A 20,424-nucleotide genomic window follows, 5' to 3' on the forward strand; every position below is an offset into this window, starting at 1 on the left:
ACCCCTAACAGGCTTTGAGCTGCATTTTCCTAAGCTGAGAACTCCCAGTGTTGCCTTGTGTGTGCTATACAGGATGTTGGTCAGGCCTTGAGATCCGGGAGAGCAGGGGCATCTAAGGCACAGGGAAGGAGGAGTGTGCCACCTTTGGGGAAATACTCTGCTTTACCAAAGGGCCCCTAAAAGGATGCACTTAGGAGTGGGACACTGAAGGCAGAGCAATTCAGTTGTGTTGTGGTGTGGTTCATGTTAGCATCTCCTTCACCTTGGCTCACTTAAAGGTTTCAGAAGATCCAGTCCATGGCCTTGCAGCTCAGGGGAGCAAGTGGTACTTTACCACTTTTGCTATGGTCTTGGCAGGGCTTATGATACTTTGGAAATGTTGTGTTCAGGGTTCAAACCTGGTGCTGAGTGAAATAGTTCAAACAGCATCTGTAACCAGGCATGAATGGAGAGATGAAGTCAAACCTAAGGAGTGAGCAGCTGCTGTTCTTTGGGACCCCCAACATGGAAGCTGGAAAGCTATACAGGGTTCTTCAGTGCTCCTCTGGGCTTGTAGCCCTTCAGCACAGAGGCTGTTTTCAGACAGGCATGATCTTGCTCTTGTGACTTTTGTCACAAGATAGCAGTTTCAAAGGGGAGATAGTAGAGAACACACCTAGTTTCCAAAAATCTAGTAATACTGGAAGGGATTTAACCTCCTGTTCTTTGGGGCATGTGACAGTCTTTAACTGAGAGGCAGTACCTCTCTTTTAGGCAGATTTAGGCAGTAATTCTGTCCATGGGCCTGGTGCAGCTTGCATTGTCTTCTGACCTCCTACTCTGGTCTGTGGGGAAAGCCAGGGTGCTGGCCCCCAGGTCAGCAGTGACCTTTCCAAAGGGAAAAGGTCAGGCTCATGTGAGCTTCTACATCCTGACCTTCCCCTGTGAAGGTCCCCTTTTGTGCAGTCTGTTCTTCCCAAAGGTTTCCCTCTGTGACCTGCCTGCTCAGGTTAACCTCCACTTTTCCTCAGTACTCTGCACCTTATTTCTCTGTCTGCATGTGTGAGGAACAGAAGTAAGCTGACATATTCCACATCACTTTTAGCATCAAAAAACTCCCAGCTGATTCATATGTCCCATAAAGCATTAATGGAAGTGTTTACAGGTAACAGCCCTGCTGTATGACCTACCTGCTCTGTTCTGAAGGAAGAGCACTGTTGCTGAAAATGGGAGGAAAAAAATTCCATCAAGGAGATGAGAAGGCCAGAGTGACAGCTGCTGAAGTTGAAGTGTTCTCATCAGAAGCCAGCATTTTAAGTTCTGCTGATAGTTAATCACACTCAGTCTGAGGATGTGGTGTTACAGCTTTGTGTAGCTACAAGCTGAGACTACCCAAAAGGCTGTAAGGAAGAGGGTCTGGACTTTTTAGTGCACAATCAAGAGTTACATTAGAGGTGTAAGCATTATTTTATAGTAGCTATAGAAATACATAGCAGTGAACAGTTAATTTGTGTGAAGAATATAGATAATTAGTTTCTATAGTTTGTGTATTTAAAGAGTACAGTTTAGTCATGCATCTCTACAGCACAAACTGGCACATTCTTAAGATCATATTTGCTTTTGTAGCGTCCTTCAGTCTGTCACAGAATAGTCCTGTATTCTGTTGGTACTCTGTTTCCAAATTTAAGAGTATTTCCTCCCAAACATGTGTGCATGTTGGAGTGTGTATGTGCACACAAGGAATAGGAAGCAGATGACTTGTGTTCAGCAGAGAAGTTGTTTTGAGCTGGAGCTGCTGCAGGCTCCCTGTTAAAAAGAAACGTGCCTGTCCATTTGTTCAGGAACAAAGCTGCTGTCGTGGCTGTGCCTGTGTCAAGTCTTTCTGTAGAGTCTTGAGTGGAGAAAGATGTAATAGATATAATAGAAGAAATTAGATGAAATAGAAGAAATTATCCTTCACAGCCTTTCTCCCTCTTACCTTTCCCCACTGCAATCATAGTGTGCTGATCAATGCCTTCATGACATGTGGGACCTCAACTGAGGTTCTTATCAGTGGAGGAGAGATCCAGGTGAGTCACTGCTGCGTGGTGCTTGTGTATAAATTAGCAATGTGTGTGCCTGAGCTGGCACATGGCATGGGTGGATAGGGCACCCAGAGTCACATCCAGGCAAAGATGAATGGAGCTGCTGTTGCAAAGGAGGTGTGAGAGAAATGGTCAAGTTGTGTAAGAGTCCTCTGGAAGGGGAAGATTGTTCCCTAGGTGTGACACTTTAATACAGCAACTTCACAAGGGCTTTGATCCAATTTTAGAACCAATTCTTTTATTCCCTCCTGGTCTGTGGCCTCAAGATGACCTGTGATTTCAGTGCTGAGGTGCAGTCCTAATATCATGCTCTGTACTGTTGGATTGTCCAAACAGGAATCTTCAGTATCCTTGCAGCCTTTTATTGCTGAAGATGCTCTAAAATCCCTCAGCAGTTTACAATTTAAGGATTTGGCTAATTTTTTTTCTGTTTTATCTATATTTTCTATCTGAAGTATGTCTGCTTTATTTTTTTTCTTTAATTGAAAATTTTCTGTATTACTCACAGTAGATTTGAAACCCTTTTTTCTCCGTTCTTCTTTCAGATTCCATTGGTGGGTCATTTTCGACTTCCTCCCATAGATGCCACCACAAGCAGAAGCACTGTATCCCCATTCCACAATGTGGAACTCTATCCATCAGCCCTCTGCTTTTCCATCCTCACACAAAGGGGTCCCAGATCATCATGGACACAACACAGAAAGCGGTGAAGCGCCAGGCTAGCTTCTGCAATGCCATTACCTTCAGCAACAGGCCCATTGTTATTTATGAACAAGTCAGGCTTAAGGTGAGTAAATTACACCTTCCCTTTTTGCCATGGGAGCTGCTGGGAATGAATGCTGGGGTGTATTGGGCTTTGGTGCTTGCAGCAGATCTTTAGCCCTTCCTTGAAAAGCACAGTAGTCAGATCTTGGCCTTGAAGATCTGCAATCTTTATTGGTACTTCTGCTTTTGTCACTGTAGTTCTTGGAGCCATAGGGACAGACTGCTGTAGAAACAGAACAAAAGGGAAATCTACCTTCCAAAAATACTTCCGTTGATGTTAGACAAGTACAACAGACTAAATTGAGATTGCTTGGAAAGCCAGGAGATAAGAGGTCAAAAAGGAACTAGAAGTGAAGGTTCTTGCTCACATGCTTAGCAGGAAAAACAAAAGAGTTTGGAGGAAAGGATGAAAGGAGCAGTCAGTGTGATCACTCTTGCTGTCTAAGAAAAGGACCTTTCTGGCAGTCTGCTGGCTGCTTTGTTCAGTCACCTGATAGCATTAAGATCAGAGGAGAGAACATTGCAGGGATCACATTTTTCTCACTGACACAGGCTGATTTCCCTTTCTTTGTGTCTGTGGTAGTCTGGAGGATGGAGTTTGTACCTCTGGTGCCATGCCATGCTGCAGCTGGCATGGGATATCCAGCTCCTCTAAGATAACATGCCTCCATGAACACCAGGAGCTGCTTTCTGATGGAGAAACTCCTCCATGTCCTTAGGAACTGAAGCGCTTTTCAGATTACTGGCACCTTAAGGAGCTTGGGACCCTTGAAACTTCATCCACATATACTTTCCAATCTTTATGCCCTCTAGCTTATGGGACTGCTTTTTTCTGTTCCTAGCCGATTTCACGCCTTTATTGGCATGAAATAGGTCATCTTCTTTGGCCACTTTAGTTCATGGCACGCATGAATGATCTGACTGCAAATCCTTCACTTGTGCAGAAGGAGTTTTCCAGGTTTGTCAGCATCTAGATACCCAGTTTGAATGATCTCACTGTTGTTGCCCATTTCTAGAGGTCCTGGAGTGCTGGGTCTTACAGCAGCGTATCAGCCTTCCCTGCCTCTTCCCTCACAGCCAGCAAAGGAGCAAGGAATGAGGGACATGTCTGCTTTGGGAAATACATGGAGATTTCAGTGATTTCAGGCTCAGGCCCAGAGACAGAAAATCCCCACTTCAAGTTTGTTATGCTTCCTATGGAGCTCTTACTGCTTCTATCCAGACTGGAAGCCCAGCAGGAATCTCTCACATTGCCCAAAGAGATTTTTCCCATGTTGGCCAGCACTTTGGACAAGCAACTGCAACAAATAATCTGGGAGATGAAGGCAGCATTTCACTCTTGAAGACACCATCAAAGATTTGAGTGGATTTAGTGGTTTAGGCAAAGGTTCTGGGTTATTTCTTCTTCATTCTGAAACAAGGTAGCTGCCTCTGGAAATTCACACTTGTTTATCTCTGTATTTGGGGATTTTATCTTGCGTAACATATGTGACGGATACACATGCAAATCTGCACAAGAGATTTATGAGCAGAGCTCCTGCTGACTCCAATGGGAAGGTCTCATGGGAGTATTCAACAGGCCTTAGCAGACCTTGTGCTCTAGGGAGGGATGAAATGTGAAAACATCCTTGCTTTTGTATAAATCCATCCTGTAACTGCCTCGCTAGTGTTTGTGCTTGTGGAAAGCAGCATCTTAGACCTTCTTACCAGCCACAGACTAACCATGAACCCAGTCATTCAGGTCCTATAAAGTCTAAACTCCCTCTGGAAAATTGAGGAAAGCAGTAAGGAGTTTTCATTTGATTTATTAGCTATTGTATCTCAGGTTTCATTCTGACATTATTTTGCAGCCCTGGGAATATGGGAATATGGCTGTCAAGCAGCCTCAGGGACAAATGCTCCAGTATGATTTCTTCCATGTAATTTGGGGCAATGCTAGGAAGTATAGTTCTCAAAGATGGCATAAGGCAGTAAAGATCAGGAGCCTGAATGGCTTTTACATCATCTGCCTGAAAGCAGCCATGGTTTAGCAGTTTGGATGTTGATTCTGTGTTTTCCTCCCCTTCTGGTACCGGGTGGACCTCCCAAGCTTTTCTACTAGGAGTGGCTGCTGAAAGGAGAATTTGGTCCATCATTAACTGTTGCCTTTTTTAGCAAAACTGTGTACCCTTTGTCCAGCTGTGTCTAATTCTTGGCAGGCTTTATACGTGATTTTAATTTGGATATTAGTTGCCTGTGGTCAGACTGTATTGAGAACTGTTTATAGGTGCTGATTAATACATGGAACATGTGCAGCCTCAATTACCATATGAATATTTACTTCATGCTGCCTGTGATTGCTGTGAAGTATTGGCAAGAGACTGAATTGTACAAATGACAATGAGGCCATATTTATCTTAGACCCAAAAGCTTTTAGGGCTTGAAGTAAATTTGCTGCAAAAAATAACCCAGGCTTCTTCTTGGAGCGTGTGTATTGTGTTTCCCTGTTTTGTAGTGTGTACCCTGTTAACCCCACTTCTACTGGGTACACGCATATAAATAAAATAGCAAATGTGCTTCAGTCCTTTTTAGTGTCATGCCAGTGTCCACTCCGCAAGCAGGAGCTTCCCATGGTTCCTGGGACTGAGGTCAGTGCTCAAGTGTTTCATGTAAACAGTTTAGGTGCCTGGATGGACTGAGAAGGGAGGGATAAAGAGCAGCACCTTTTCCTTAACTGAAAGATTGTCCATTGATAACTTTTTTTCTGAGCTCTGAGTTATTGTCTCTGATACTTTAATTATAAAATAGAAATCTCTAGGCTTTGAACAATGTCTTTGCTGTAAGATTATTGTGACCCCAAGGGCGCATGTTCCAGATTTGCCTTGGAGAGGAATATGTAAAAGAAAAGCACAGTATTTACAAACTTGATTAGCAGGGAATTCAGAAGTCCAAAGAAAACATCTTGTAGAATTCCTTAGTGAAAATTCTATTCTTCCAAGCTGGTACATGTGAGGCTGCTGCCAGGCTTTTGAGAACAAAGTCCTGCTGTCCTGGACAGTTCAGTCTCTGTCATTGCCATACATCCAAGCCATTAGTGCTTTGGCAGAGCATGAAATTACAGAAAGACAACAAGTTTTGTTGACATCTGGTAGGTGGTACCTATCCATGTTTCTGCTCTTGTCCTGTGGCCAGCAGTGGAATTGCTTGAGGCTGCCAAAGCATTGATGGAAGACAACTATCTCAAGGGCTCTTGTGTTTGCTGCAGGTTCAAAGTGTGAACAGATAGCATGATTGTGTGTCAACTGGCATGCAGGAAGTGTCTTGGCCCCACGTCAGGGTTGGATCCAGCATTCTTAGATCTTTCATGTCAAAGTCTGGATGCTGACAGGCTGAACCCCTCTGAGAGGAACAATTCCTAGCAGGTTCATACTGAAAGAATAAAATGAGAGGAAAAACTTCACCAAGGACATAATCTGAGGACCATACTAACTCTGGAAGACTCCTTGCTTCCATGGGAAAAAAAAGAGACCTTATAACTGGGTAGTGTTTTCAATGTGCTACATGTGTTTAGGACCTGCTGCCTGCTCCCCACAGATCCCCTACTGCCCAGGGCTCAGCTCTTGTGAGTAAAAGCTGATGACTCCAGAGGTATCTGTGACCCTTTGTCCTGCTGTCTGTCATGTGCAGAAGAATGGGTATGACACATGACCATTCCAAAAACTGTAGCACTGAGTAATTGCATACTGACAGGTCAAGTGTAGTTATGCACAACATACTTCGCAAAACACCATTCACAGCTGAAATATGTAGGTTTTCTCAATCATAAGAGAACATCTATTGTTGCTTCAAAATTTTGTATTTAACAAAGTCAAATACTCTATATTGTGCTTTCCCACACACAAGTCCTCTGCTGCAAGGCTGTGATTTCAATATGTCATCCAATATGAGAAGTTAAACAAGGGAAAGACTGTCTTTTACTTGCCTGAGAAACCCAGAAAACTGTGTGGTGGTAATTGTGATTCTGGAGCTTTTCTCTCAGGTCATGAGAGACCCCAGCACCTGAGCACAATGTGAGAAGAGCTCTGCTGAGATGAAAGGTCTTGTTTTGGGCACATTTTGTGAGTAGGTTATTCTTAGGTCAAAATGAATTACCCTAGGAATAGAAATGAATCATCGTGCAGCTGTAATTAAATTTCACCTATCCACATAGATTTAATTTGATTTATTTGGTTTTAAATATGGGCACTGTATCCTAAGTGTGCAGCAACATTGCTGTGTGCAGCTGAAAAAGCTACAGCAGTGTTTGGTGAGTAAAATGTTTCCTAAATCTGGTGGGGTTTTCTGCTCACTGGCCACCAGTGTTCAATGCATAAAGTCTTTAGTGTGTAAGCTGATGTTCAAGTGCCTAGTGCTGTCATTGCTGCTGTTGTCTTTGCAGATCACTAAAAAGCAGTGTTGCTGGAGTGGGGCTCTTCGACTCGGCTTTACTTCCAAGGATCCATCGAGGATTAACCCTGACACTCTGCCAAAGTACGCGTGCCCTGACTTGGTTTCCCAAAGCGGGTTTTGGGCCAAGGCTCTGCCAGAAGAGTTTGCAAACGAGGGAAACATCATAGCCTTCTGGGTGGACAAGAAGGGACGGGTTTTCTACCGGGTGAATGACTCTGCTGCAATGCTCTTCTTCAGCGGTGTGAGGACAGCAGAGCCCCTCTGGGCCTTGATCGATGTCTATGGGCTCACCCGCGGAGTGCAGCTCTTAGGTGAGTACCTGGGTCCAAGCCATCCCTGACAAAGGGCCAGCCTGACACTGCCTGTCCCCTCTCTGTGCTGGGACAAGTACAGGGAAACAGCTGTCGTTCCTCCCCAGAGCATCTCAGGACCTCAGCCTGGATCAGTGGGTGTTTGAAACTCAGCATGTATATACAACATCAGTGGGAGGTGGGAAACAGCTGCTACAATATAGCACTAGAAGCCCTCTCTAAGTAGGTAGGTTTCTGCTCAGAGGTGTAGCTCTATCAGAGAATAGCCTGGAGTGTGTCATATACCTTGTAAGACTTTATTTTTTATATCATCTTGTGCTTTCCCTGTGCAACAGTGGGGAAGTGCATTTTATGTGCTATAGTTAAATCATTCCTGGTTGGCACTATTATGATTTTCTGTCAGGTTTAATGGACAGGTTTGAAACATGGCCATCTTCCAAATTATCTGAGAGAATCTGTGGGTGGTTTTTCCAGGATGTTACTTTCACAGAGGAGTTTGATTTGTCCTCTGGAGCCTGATGGTTGGATATACAGTTGGGGTTGGAGGATGAGGAGTGCTGAGTGCCTGTGTCTTCGGCCATCCTCAGTTGAAATGGAGATAGTTTGGCATTCATGAGGACTCAGTCCCAGATGTGCAGGCTGTCAAGGTTTGGGCTATTTGAGTTTATACATCTGAGAGGAACTGAAAAGAATCTCAAAGGTCTGAAGGGCAGCAACACTGCTGGGGAACCAGGAATGTCAGCACACAGCCTTAGAGTATGCTTTGCATTGTCACTGGGAGGCAAATTGCAGCACTTCTCCATGTAACAGTAGTTTCATGGGCCTTTTTTCACCATGGAAAAGGTTAGATGGTACCTTCAAGAGCTGAAGTTCCTTCTGAAGATGAGATGATCTGAGGCTGAGAGAGATTCTGGCTTTTTTCTGCCATGCAGCCTGTTAATCTCTGTTATAGTGTCAGCTTCATGCTGTATATCAAAAACTTCAATTAAACTTCTTTCTGACAGTTCTGCCTCCTTTTAGCATTCTGTGCTGTATTAAAAAAAATTATGGTGGCAGGCCTACCCACAGCAATCAGCACAGCAAGAAAGAGGGACGTACGTTCCAGAGATGAAGAAATGAGACTGACCTTGTTGCAAAAACTCCTGGCCCGGGATTGCACAAGGCAGAGGAATTGAAGAATTTCTCAGCAGCTTTTTCTTTTTTAGGTGCAGAAAAATTTATCTTTTGCTGTGAATCAACTTGATTCAGAGCCACTAGGCAACTGTTCATAGGCCAAAGTGGTGATATTTGAATTGGGATGGAGAATTTGGGCAAATGTCATGCCAAGGGTTCAGTTAGGAAGAGCTTACAAATGACTCAAAGTCCTACGGCTGTTCTTATGAGATTTGGCTCCTCAGGACTACTCTGCCTGATTAATGAGTGCTCATAACTTTGGATTATGTGTTTCCTTTCAAAACACTCGAGAAATAATTTCCTATTTGTCATCTGCCCCTGCATTGTCCTAGCATCTTCCACATCCCCTTTCATAAGGAAAATGTGGCTTCTGCCAGCCACTGACTTACCTCTAGTCCAAGTGGCTCCTGACTCTTTGGTGGGTATGAAGTCCCTGAATGAAGCAGGCAGCTTCTGAGTTTACACAGTTGGCGTGGAGCTCAGAAGTGTATTTATAGCTTGTTCCAGCAGTCTGTAGCAGGCTTTAAGCCTGAAACTGCTGAAACGGCTTCCACGCGAGTTCTCTCCATCTCCATTCATTATTAAACAGCACTAAAAGTCAGAGAAGGGAAATCATCAACTGTGTTGCCCCAGATCCTATAGACATTCCTGTTACTCTGCTCTGCATGCCTGCTCTAGTGTAGCAGACCACACATGTAGCACAGGACAACTTGCCAAAAACTCCCGGGACTTGACAAATGAATTTCGTAGCTTAGCTACAAACATATGGTCGAATTCAGCCTGGTATGGCATGCAGGGCATCTGATGGAGGCTGGGGATGCTGGAGTGGTATGTTGAACAGAAGAGCCGAGCATTTCAGATTCCAGTTCAGTGATTTATTGCCCCCTAACCCCAAATATGTTCCTTGTCCTTAAGTCTCACTGTTTTCTCAATGCTTGTAGGCTTACAGGGTCAAACAGCACCTCTGCATAGTCTCCATTTGCTTTTATGTGTAAGAATCAGATCAAAAACTTTACAATTTCTGGCGTCTTTCTGTTTATTACATAATTACTCCCTCCCCACTCCCAGTAATGTAACTTCACTTCCAAACTGAGACTTGCCAAAGGAAGGACCTGCAGCAGTATGTCTTGTGTCACTGCAAGATCCCAGCTCAGCAGGGAAATGGACAGTGTGCATTTTTGTTCCCAGAAGTGACAACATCCAAAACTGCACATTTTTATTTTGCTTATCTGCATTACACTGTCAAATCACTTCCAGCCCAAATAAGGAACTCAGTAAAACAGGGTAATGACTAAGGCTAGTGACAGTGTTCCTGTCTTACAGATCTAATAGAGAAAGACTTGAATGAAGGGAGGCTAAAAGCCAGTGAGAGTTAAATGACTTGCCAGAGCAAAAGGTGTCACCTGCCATCAGCCTTGTTACCCAGCTCAGTCCTGCCTCTCTCTCTATCTGCATCACAGACTTTGCACAACATTCTGGCATCACTAAAAACCAGCTGGTTTGTACCTTAATTTTTCATTTCCTTCTGCTTATGGCTTTACCCACAGCATCAGCCTTACTGACAATTACCCTTGTGTCAGTGCTGCTGTCACTGCACAGGTGTATGTGGCTGTCACAGATGTTCCTGGGTCTGATTGTCCTTGCTGTATGTTCAAAGGCAGAGCCGTTTAAGCAGCTTCTTTGCCAGCTGGATTTTGAAGTTAACCAGGTGAAAAAGACTTGCATGGCCCACTGCAGCTCAGCCAAGGGGAGCTGGAACTGAGCTGGGACCATGTTTGCCTGTCACTGCTGGAGTGATTCAAAAGGAGGGACTGGTTCAAATCCACCCTGAGGTGGCTTCAGCGATGAGGTTCACAGTGCTCTCACAGGTGAGAGGCTGCTCCTTGCTCTCCTCTACCCACATGATGGAGATGGAAAGGCTTAAATTCACCCAGGAATCTGGTCTCCTCTGACCACAGGGTCTCAGCTGGTTTTCTGTCACAATAAGGGCCGACATAGAGATTCTGTGGCAATGGAGTGCATGCATGTTCTGTATTTTAGGGCTTGAGTTTCAGTGTAGGTGTAGGCTTACATGACCTGTAAACATGCCCTTATACAGTGACTCTCCTGCTGACATGCTCAACTTGCAGGCAGGATGGTTTACAGCTCTGCTTTCCTTTTTGGGCAGCTAGTTTTGCACAAGTGCACTTTTACATTCCAGGGTAATTTAAAGTAATATTTACTAAAAATGTGGCTTGTCCTTATGTTACCACTTCAACATACACACATGCTCATTCGCACTTTTAAAAAAGAGTCCGAGAAAAATGGAATATAAGCAATCTGCTGCCTTGCTGCTATAATGAAGCATCAAAAAAAGAAAAGGCCCAGCTGTTTAAATTCTGGAGTCTTCAGAGCCGTGAAGGAAGGATGGCAGCTGATGGGAACCAAGTGGTGTCTTATACTAACCTGCTTCTTTCAAGCACTGGGCTTGAGCCTGGCACTTGCACTTTCTGTGGATTCACTGCAGGACAGCAAGGTCGGTAACTTCCCTCAGTCATGTGTGCAGTACAGCATGATGACTGTTCTCAGAATTTTCCTTTACCTTTGGTGGGAGATTACAGATTTTCCTCTTCTACATGGTGCTTTTTTTGAAAATCACTATTTTATTTTTTTTTCCTTTTTGAAAATCACCTTTTTTCTTAGGCAGTGACACTGCAGCACAGCATTGCAGATGTAGGGAACGGCCCTATGAAGATCATCTAGTCCTAACAGCTAGTGTCTTTTCTTTCAAAGCACAATGCAGGTGCTCTAGAAGTGCAGAAAAATGGGGCTGCAAAACTGTCTTAATTCCAGCATACCTCACTACTCTTCCTGTGTTTCCAGTGGGGTAATGTGAGTTACAGCCTGCTCATTTTCCTTGGTCCCATTCTTTGCTAGTATGATCAGCAATCACACCCCTTTACTGTTTATTACTCTTCACACTCTTCTCCCATCCATTAGTATTTTCATTCATGCAGTATTTCAGAGTATTCTTGGTCTTTTACCAGCACAGGCTTTGAAAATCAAGGATAATTTTATTTAGATTGGCACACTGAAAGGCACCTGTTAAAAGCTAAGTCTCACTACATCTTTTAAGTATAAAATATGTGGAAAAACTAGTAAGACCTTGCAAGATTGAAAAAATTTTAAGTGCATGTGTATTGAATGTACATATTAGATTTACCTGAAGTAGAAGCATATATAGTATAAATATATATTTCAGTCATAAATATATATACAGATCCTAGGAGAATTAAATGGAAGTTCTGTATATTGTGTTAGATATTTGAGAAATCTCTTTTTTCACCAGATCCTCTTCCTAGCTTCTTATTGTTTTATGTTTTCAAAGTATCTAAGTCAAAATGTGAGCTGATCCTGGATGGAAATGTACCCATCTTACGCCTCAAGCTGGTGTCTCTTTGACAAGGAAGTTGCACATTTTGTATGTGCAAGAAAACAAATGTTTTTCTTTCTTCATGCCTGTCAGTTCTTACGTAGTTTGAATCTCTAGCTCCTGGCTGCCTTTAGAAGAAACATTAAATAAGATTTAAATGAGGTAGATTTATGGGCAAATTTCAGGTGTTAATGGTATAAAAGTGATGATAAATCTAATTTATTGCATGCATCTGCAGTTTTACTGTGTGGTTATTACTATTTTATTTTCCAAGTGCAAAGCTTATTTTCCATTGCCCACGGGAATCCATTTTGTTGCTATTCTGACATGTGCAAATAAGCAGACTGATGTGCCGAGAGTGCTTTGCACTAAACAAAGTTGGATAATCAGATATGACTGCAGTGTATTTTTATAGGGTATTGTTGAAAGTGGAAGCTATAAACAATTAATCCTTTTTGTGGAAGTCTGTGACTATCTGATGGAAAAACCTAAGTGCTTAAACAGAGTCCTACTTAATGAAGGCAAGATACACAAGACCTGCAAACAGTCAGTTGTCTTTGTTTTTCCCCATCTCCTAAGGGGAGAGAGAATTAAAATTGCTCATAAAGTTTTATTGTCTGTAGCTGTTGTCTCTATGGCAGCTGCAGGAAGCTCTCTAACACAGCTGAAAATGTGAAAACAGTTTAATAAATAACTCATCTCTTGCCATGTTAATTAATCCCTGCTTTGCCTTAGCACCTCTGGAGGGAAATGTTTTTCCAGATGTAGTAGGCACCCAAAAGTTTGCCCATGGACCCAGGCAGCTCCTTGTGCTTGAGGGTTTGTGTGTCCTCCAGGTCTGCCTGTCTAGTCTGTGATGACGAGGCTGCTGCATACAGCACTTCCAAGCCATCCAGAGCTCCTCTTGGCTGTGTGAATGCAGTGGGCGATTTGTGTTTGACTGCCAGCAGTGGAGATTTTGTGCCCGTCCCCTGGGGAAGGCAGAGTCCACCTGCCCTAGCAGTGTTTCGGCTGAGCAGCAAATGGCAAACACCAAATAAGTCAGAACAGGCAGATTCTAAGTGAAATGAAGTCTCTGAGGGGTCAGCATTTCAGGCTTCACTGGGTCCGGAGGAGGTGTTGAATTACAAAGTTGTACAGAGGTTACCATTATTTCCTCAGCTTTGCACCTCGGATAACCTGTTGCTTTCACCTGCAGCACCTTTGCCTTAGCAGGAACTCTTGGAGGGGAAGACATTGCCACGGGTGCACAGAAGGGACAAAATCTGACACATAATGTGTTATAGGGCACTTTATATCCATAAAATGTCATCAGCATCAGTGGAGCCTGCAAGGGTACCTGGGTAGGAATAAACTTGAAAGGGAACAGTCTGGCTTTTATTGCCCACACTGAGAAAAAAAGAGACTGCTACAGCACAGAATGACCAGTGGAAAAAAAATTCTGTGCTATAAAGTTTCTTTAGTTCTGGTAAGCTGTAATATTTTTCTTAACACAGGCAAGAAGGGCCACTTTACCCATAAAAACCCAAGGAAATATGAAAACTCTGACAGTTGTCAGTGGTGTTTATGTTATGGGCATATTGTAGTTCAGATGATGACACTGTAAAGATAGGCCCCTATGTTAAAAAAAAAAAAAAGTGGAGTCTTCACATTAAATATCTGTTGGGATGATTGATTTGGCTGTGGCTCTAAGGAGGTACATGTTGCTGGTTTACACTAAGAAGTTTATCTTGCCTTTACTTTGTATTGGAAGTGTGCAAAGTAGATTCTGGAAACAGTGGTCCCAATTAAAAAGCTTTTGACTTTCTTTTACTGCTACTAAAGGTATAAACTACTTGAATAATTGTATGTATACTGAATTTATTACACAGATATAGTTAGTTACAGACATTTCTAGCATGGACAGGGCCTTAGAGAATAATAATCCAGCACTAGTGGAAAAATGTATTCTTTTGAGAGATATTTCAAAGAATTCCTTAAATTAGCAAAGATTTTAGCTTTCTGATTTAAACCATTAGGATATCTATACTGCTTTTTTTATAATGCACTCTATTAACTGATACTTAATGCCACATATAATTGCATTTTACTTAGTTTGTCTAATATAGTTCCTTTTTAAAAATCTGTAAGTAATAGGTGCCTTAAAAAAAAAAAAAAGGGAAAGAGAATATGCTGGGAGAGGAAATTAATCTTGGCAGATTTCTTAATACCTTTCTCAATTCAGCCAAATAGTTTAAACTGTTCAAACCGTAGGCTGTAATGCTGAAAGCTAATTCCTCTTCATTCATAAAGCTATAGCTTGACAGAAAGAGTGCATTTGGAGTTGGGGGTAAGTTTTGGATGTGAATTGAGTGATCTGATAAAAGTATAACAACTTATTGTGCTAATATTGCAATTTCAGCTATTGCAGCTGTTCCAGCTGTGGAGGCCCTTTCCCCTAAGCCTGTATGACAAATGACAGCTAAATACTGCTGGTAGGATAAAACCAAACACTGTCTCTGTGCAGTATATCTCTGCTGGCCTGAGACAGCACTTTGTCATTTCAATGTCTAATTGGCCTCACAGCTGCTGAATATGCAATTTACTGTACAGAGGATGTGAATTTGTTATCCCTGTAGGTGTCTGAGTTATTAAAAAAAGTTTGACATCTTTAATAAAATAAAATTTCCATCCATATCAGCAACAGAGCTAAAAGTGAGGTTGCTCTGTAGTCCAGTCTCCTTCTGGTTTGGTTTTGTTTTGGCTTTTTTCCTCAAAATGCATAAGTAGAATTGTTGTTGTTGAGCTCAGTATAGAAGCCCTCACCTATAGCCCAACTTTGCTCTCAGTTTTGCCAGCCTAAACTTGTAGCTACCTCTGGGGTCACTGTGAGTTTACACTGTGAGCAGAGTCTAGCCCTGGGTTTTTGCTCACTCATCCCTTTTTTTTTGGCCAAACATTGAGCAGTGGAAGCTCCTCTAGACCTTGTCTGGCTTATCCTGAAGAAAACAAAACATTTTGACTATGCTGATTTTTGAAGCTGTTCTGTTTCAAGCCAGAGCTTCTTCACAGAATCATAGAATGGTTTGGGTTTGAAGGGACCTTAAAGATCACCTAGTTCCAATCCCACTGGCATGGGTAGGGATGCTGTTCACTAGATAATTTTTAGTCATGCTGAACTACTACTTCTTTTCTAAAGGTTTTCTACTTCTGTAGAAAATCCACTTCCAGTCCCAGTGCAGATTTTACATCAGCTCTGCTTGTGATGCAGCTGATCCTGCAAGGTGCTGTGCTCAGTGAGAGCCTGGACTCCTCTTTCCTACTCAGACATTTAGGAAAATCTCAATCTTGCCTTCTTCTATGATGCTCTCTTAGTTGCATTTTCATAACTATGTTCTGACAATAATTTTTACACTTTTCCCCCCTGTTGCGGCTTTTGGTGAAGATATACCTTGAACAGACATACACTAGGTAACTGCTTCCTCCTGTTTTCTTGGAAATTTTAGCAGGGTAGTGTTGGCAGAACTTTGTGAAATTTATACAAAGCATTCCATTTCTATTGGCTAGAACATAATGTCCAGTTGCAAGTTTTGATTCTCAGACATTAGCATCATTTTGATGCTAAAGGCCTTTACAATTTTTTTTTTTCTTTAAATTCCATTCCATCTGCTCATATTAGATTTAGAAATTAAATTATTTGGGATTGGAAAATTTTTGGTTTGTAGCTAGGGATAAAAAGAGTGATAAAACAGATTGCTATCCACTGACTATGTGTTTAAGAAGATGAAAATCTCTTGTGATGCATCTGGCTACCAGTGTGACTGTTCACAGACGATTAATTCTCTTCAGGAAAAAAAAAAGTTTAATTGCTCTATCTTTTTAAGAGGATAAAGACCACTCCAGGGAAAAAGCCTTTCAAATCCAATAATCCTATTCTCGTGCTGGTGCTATGCCAATAAATACTGCACCACTTGCAAGGAAAGATCTGAAGCTTCGAAAATCTTTAATGCAGAGTGTTCCCTCTTTGCCTGGCCAAGGCCAGAGGACCCCAGCGCCTCTGAGCCCCATAGGTGTTCACTTGATCCAGGAGACTGGTGACAATTTGTTAAATATGTTTCTGAAGGCATTTTCATTTCCTCCTCGTTCTTCAGTGGTGTTTCCCTGGTTGATTTTCGTTGCTCTCTCTGGTGTTTGTAGGCAGCAGCCATCCGTCTCCTGAGCCCTTCCCAGACATCAGCAATCCGCTCTGTTATCCCAGCAGGGCTTGTGTGAAAGCATCTTTCTGACAAAAACACTGGGCCTTTTGGTTTCTCCCCCTGTTTGTAGCCCTGTCTATTCCAGATAGATCTGATTCAATGTGTCCATACACTGAAATGTGTATGCTCATGTCAGAGGTGAGCCTTCACACTGCCTGCCTTTGTCAAAATGCATTTTTATTTCTTTATTCCTGCCATGGTAGAGTCTTAGGATCTTGTCTATAACACCCCTTGGCTAGGTGGATGGAAATCGGCCTCACAATGTAGATCAAAGCTAGAGATAGTTAGAAAGAAAACTGAACTAATGAGAATTTCACTGTGGAGCTGCAGGGACCCACAATTTCAACTCAGCGTAATTGTGCACTTAAGAGAAATACATAAATAATTTGGTTTTGAGCCATGATCATCATTATGACTATTTTAATGATAATTTCTAGTGCTTCAGTTTTGGGTGTGATACCTAAAAGATCAGTGCTCCACAAAAAACAGACAAGATATGAAAAGTCAAAGTGACAATCCGATGGTGAGGCAAAGGGTGCTCTATGTTGGCAAGCTAAAGGATGAAAGCTGGTGGAGGGAAAATTCAATGGGAACTACTCAAGTCGTACTGTATTTTTAAAGGTGTGCAGTTTCCAGCTGGGCAATTGGAACCCATTCTCAGGTGCTCAGAAAAGAAGACTGCATAGGCTGCAGGGCCCAAATTCAACAGGATGGTAAATTCCCTACCCACCTCCATGTATATGTAGTTATGTGGTATGCAAGAAATCAGGTATACACTTGAATAAGTATGTTATTTCACATTCCTAAAGATAGCCATGTGCTTAAGTGCTTTGCTGGATCCTTTTCTTTGCCATCTGCTTGTTACTGGGTTCTGTGCAGGGCTTGCTAGGTCAAAACCTGTGGTCTGTGGTTAATCAGTAATCAATGGTTATGCAGGGATTAGCCTCTGTGCTTAATGGTTTTTCTGGGCAGCAAAGACTTTTAGGAGGAGGAGGAAGAGAAAGAAGAACATGAGTAGGAGGGGCTGAATGCACTGTTGAAATTGGAGGGGAAGTAGAAAAGTTGCCTTCAGGCAGTGCTTGATTTTCTTGGAAAACGGGTCTGGTTTCTGTGCAGGAAGGTTTAAGAAAGGGTCCAGATGCCTGAGGTAGGGAAGCAGGAAAATGCAAGCATGGAAACAGGGTGAACTGCTGTCTGAAAGACAGGTTTGGCAAAGAGAGATCAGGTTATATTGATGGGGAAGGCAAGGACAACAATACCATCCTTTTCTTGCCTGGTTTCTTCACTGACACCAGTGGCTCATTTTGTCTTTGTGTTGGCAATTCATTAGCCATAGGCTTTAGTTTCCTTTTTTCCCCCCCACCTTTATCTGGACAGCACAGGGTGTTAGGTGTGTTTGAATTATTTTGTATTGGTCACCATAAATGTCTGGCATGTTCCCTGAAGATAAGTGAGTGCTTTTATCAGGTCAAGCCCATACTACTGACAGTCTCTATCATAGGGACCATGAAGATACAGGAGAAAACAACACTGGACAAAGAATCTGAGTCAGATTTGTTTCTTACATCCTGAATTAGATTGATGCCTCTTAGTTCTGCTCTTGATAACACCTGTTCCTCTTCATGCAATGGTTCTTCCATCGTATAATAAATTTATTATAGAAATCTTTTTGCTAATAACAAGTATTGACAGAACTAAGTATCAAAGAGTTTATTTGGATGAAGATGAGAAGTCTGAATGAGGAGAGATGAGAGATATTACTTTGTGCTTTGCAGTGGGATTTCATTCTCCTCCATGTGTGTCTGTGGAATTTGCTGCCAGATGAACTCCTGTCTATTGAGTTGAGAGTCTAATCTTCCACTTAGCAGCATCTCTAGGTTGCTTGGCTGAGAAAAAAACCCCAAGCAACCATCTCTAAAATACGTACTGAGTGCTGTTATTTTTCCAGCAGAGGGTTTTGTTTCAATGGGCAACCTAGAAAATTAATTCAAATTAATAGCAAATGTGACTTCAAAAAGAACTAGCTATGCTAACATGAATAGTTGCTATGGGCAAGCATTTGGAATTGAAATAGCCTGATTCTGGTTTAGCTAGATTCAGAGTGAGATCTGATTTACTTTAGGAGTTTTGCTGACAACCACAAAAGTGAGAAAAAAAATAATCTTAACCCCTCTCTGAGACAGACATGGGGTGAATGGTGGCCACTGGAGAAGGCCAGGCAGCCGCCTCTTATATCTTTAGCTGAAGTGTGAAGATCAGCAGTGACTGCAAGAAGATTCTCAGACTGTCCTGGTGTAGAGCTAAAGAAAACTTTGCCATCTCTCCTGGAGATGTGTCACTGATGGTTATTCTGTCACAAGCATTGTCTGGGATGTTTTTGCAGCCAGCAGTGCCAGATGTTTGCAACTGCTGTCCCCTCCTCAGGATGTTCCTGTTGGCAGCTCTTTGCCAAGCTATTATTTTATGGTATATTTAGTTCTTTTTTATCTTCCTTCAGTGTCAGTCTATACAGAACAATAATCATGTTTTCTTCTTTACCACAGCCTCCATATCCTCCTGTCATTCTAAAAAGGCTTCTGTGCTGTTAAATCTTTTCCAGTTATATGATGAGAATTAATTCATTCTGACACAGCCGTGAAAATCTGATTCAGTTCCTTTTTTTGGTATCTCAGTCACAGTCCTTGATCACAAATCACCATGAGTCAGAATTTCCCAGGTTATTATTTCCTCAGAAAGGCTGAGGAACTCAGCAACCCTGTGTCCATATTTAATATCCTTTTTCTGACTGAGGTGGAGCAGAGCAGAGCAGTGGAAGCTGCAGTAATTTTGTCTGCAGACCTGTCTATTGTTCTGGCATTTGATGCCACAGGTGGAAAAGGTGACACCAGAAGATATCCCACAGCAGTTTTAGTGATGCAGTTTCCCATCATTAGGGAGTTAAGTCCATGCTGGCTCTGCAGCATAAAGACTACAGAACCCATGAGGATTTATTACTCTAGAAACTAAGAAATCTTGGTTCACAGGTGGGGATGTGTTCACAGGGTTTATCAGCATATACCAGGACATGAGAATTAGGTAATGAGTTTTTTAAACTATCCTATCTAAGCACTACTGTGTTTAGATCCTGCCAAAGCAGACTGCCCTGAGATGTTTCACATAGATGGGTTTGGAATCCTTTTGGAGTGGACTATTTAAATTAGTTGCTTATCTGAAGTTACTAAAAGTACATCAGAATGAAAAATAAGTGCAAAATACTCTCTTTGGGACCCTTAAAATTAATTTATTATCTCCAATACATCTTTTTCTCTCAGTGTGATGTATAGAGGCCAGGACTGCTTGGACTGCCTATTGAAGGGGTGGATTTTTGGTGGAATGCTGTCAGTCTGTTTTGTTGAACTGGGCTGTGGCCGGGAGGGGTTTGGAGGCACGAGGAGGCTTCCCTTTCCTTTATCCTCCGGCAGGAGGAAATCCAGCTTCCACTTGTCTTTGTACCTCTCCTTGTTCTGAAGGCTGTGCTGTCAGTGAGCAGGAGATGCAGGGCTGCAGGAAGGAGCAGGCAAGACCCCTGAGCTGGCCCTATGGGGTTTGTCACTGCACAAATTCAATGTCCAGCTTGAGAGCTAAGGAAGCATTTCCATAGGTTCTATTGATGGCTGCAGTTTCCTTTTTTGTTTCTCTTGGGCTCTTCAAATAGGGCACTGGTAACTTTATTACCCGCTTCGAGTTTTTGTTTGCTTGTTTGTTTCTGTTCAAGGTCTATGGATTTTTTTTTTTAACATGAAAAGAGAAAAGCAATGCCCAGAGAAAGATAGGTCCACTATTTTTATGAGGGAATAATATTTATCAGGATTTAATTGTGCAGAAAAAGCAACCAAGCACTGCCTGCAGGAGAAAGCCTTTACGCACTGGTGTGAGTACATCAGATCAATAACTAGTGGTTAGCAGGGAGGGACAAAAAGCCATCCTTAGTTTTAGTGGTAGTTTTAGTTTTAGATTCAGCTCCTTATTCTGGCTCAGATTACTCATTTTCTTGAGAC

At 42.4% G+C, this 20,424-nt stretch overlaps 1 protein-coding gene across 3 annotated transcripts in view; it reads left to right on the forward strand.

The window, feature by feature from the left end:
* The window catches only part of NEURL1 (neuralized E3 ubiquitin protein ligase 1), a 142,215-nt gene that overhangs the window by 78,879 nt on the left and 42,912 nt on the right, over positions 1-20,424 (forward strand). For all 3 annotated transcript variants that reach the window (XM_058841024.1, XM_058841025.1, XM_058841026.1), the window contains exons 2-3: positions 2,609-2,850; positions 7,246-7,567. In XM_058841024.1, the coding sequence (XP_058697007.1) occupies positions 2,609-2,850; positions 7,246-7,567 (564 nt within the window). The remainder of the gene's footprint in view (positions 1-2,608; positions 2,851-7,245; positions 7,568-20,424) is intronic.

The sequence above is a fragment of the Poecile atricapillus genome, chromosome 6 (assembly GCF_030490865.1).
Source record: "Poecile atricapillus isolate bPoeAtr1 chromosome 6, bPoeAtr1.hap1, whole genome shotgun sequence".
NCBI classification, from domain to species: Eukaryota; Metazoa; Chordata; class Aves; order Passeriformes; family Paridae; genus Poecile; species Poecile atricapillus.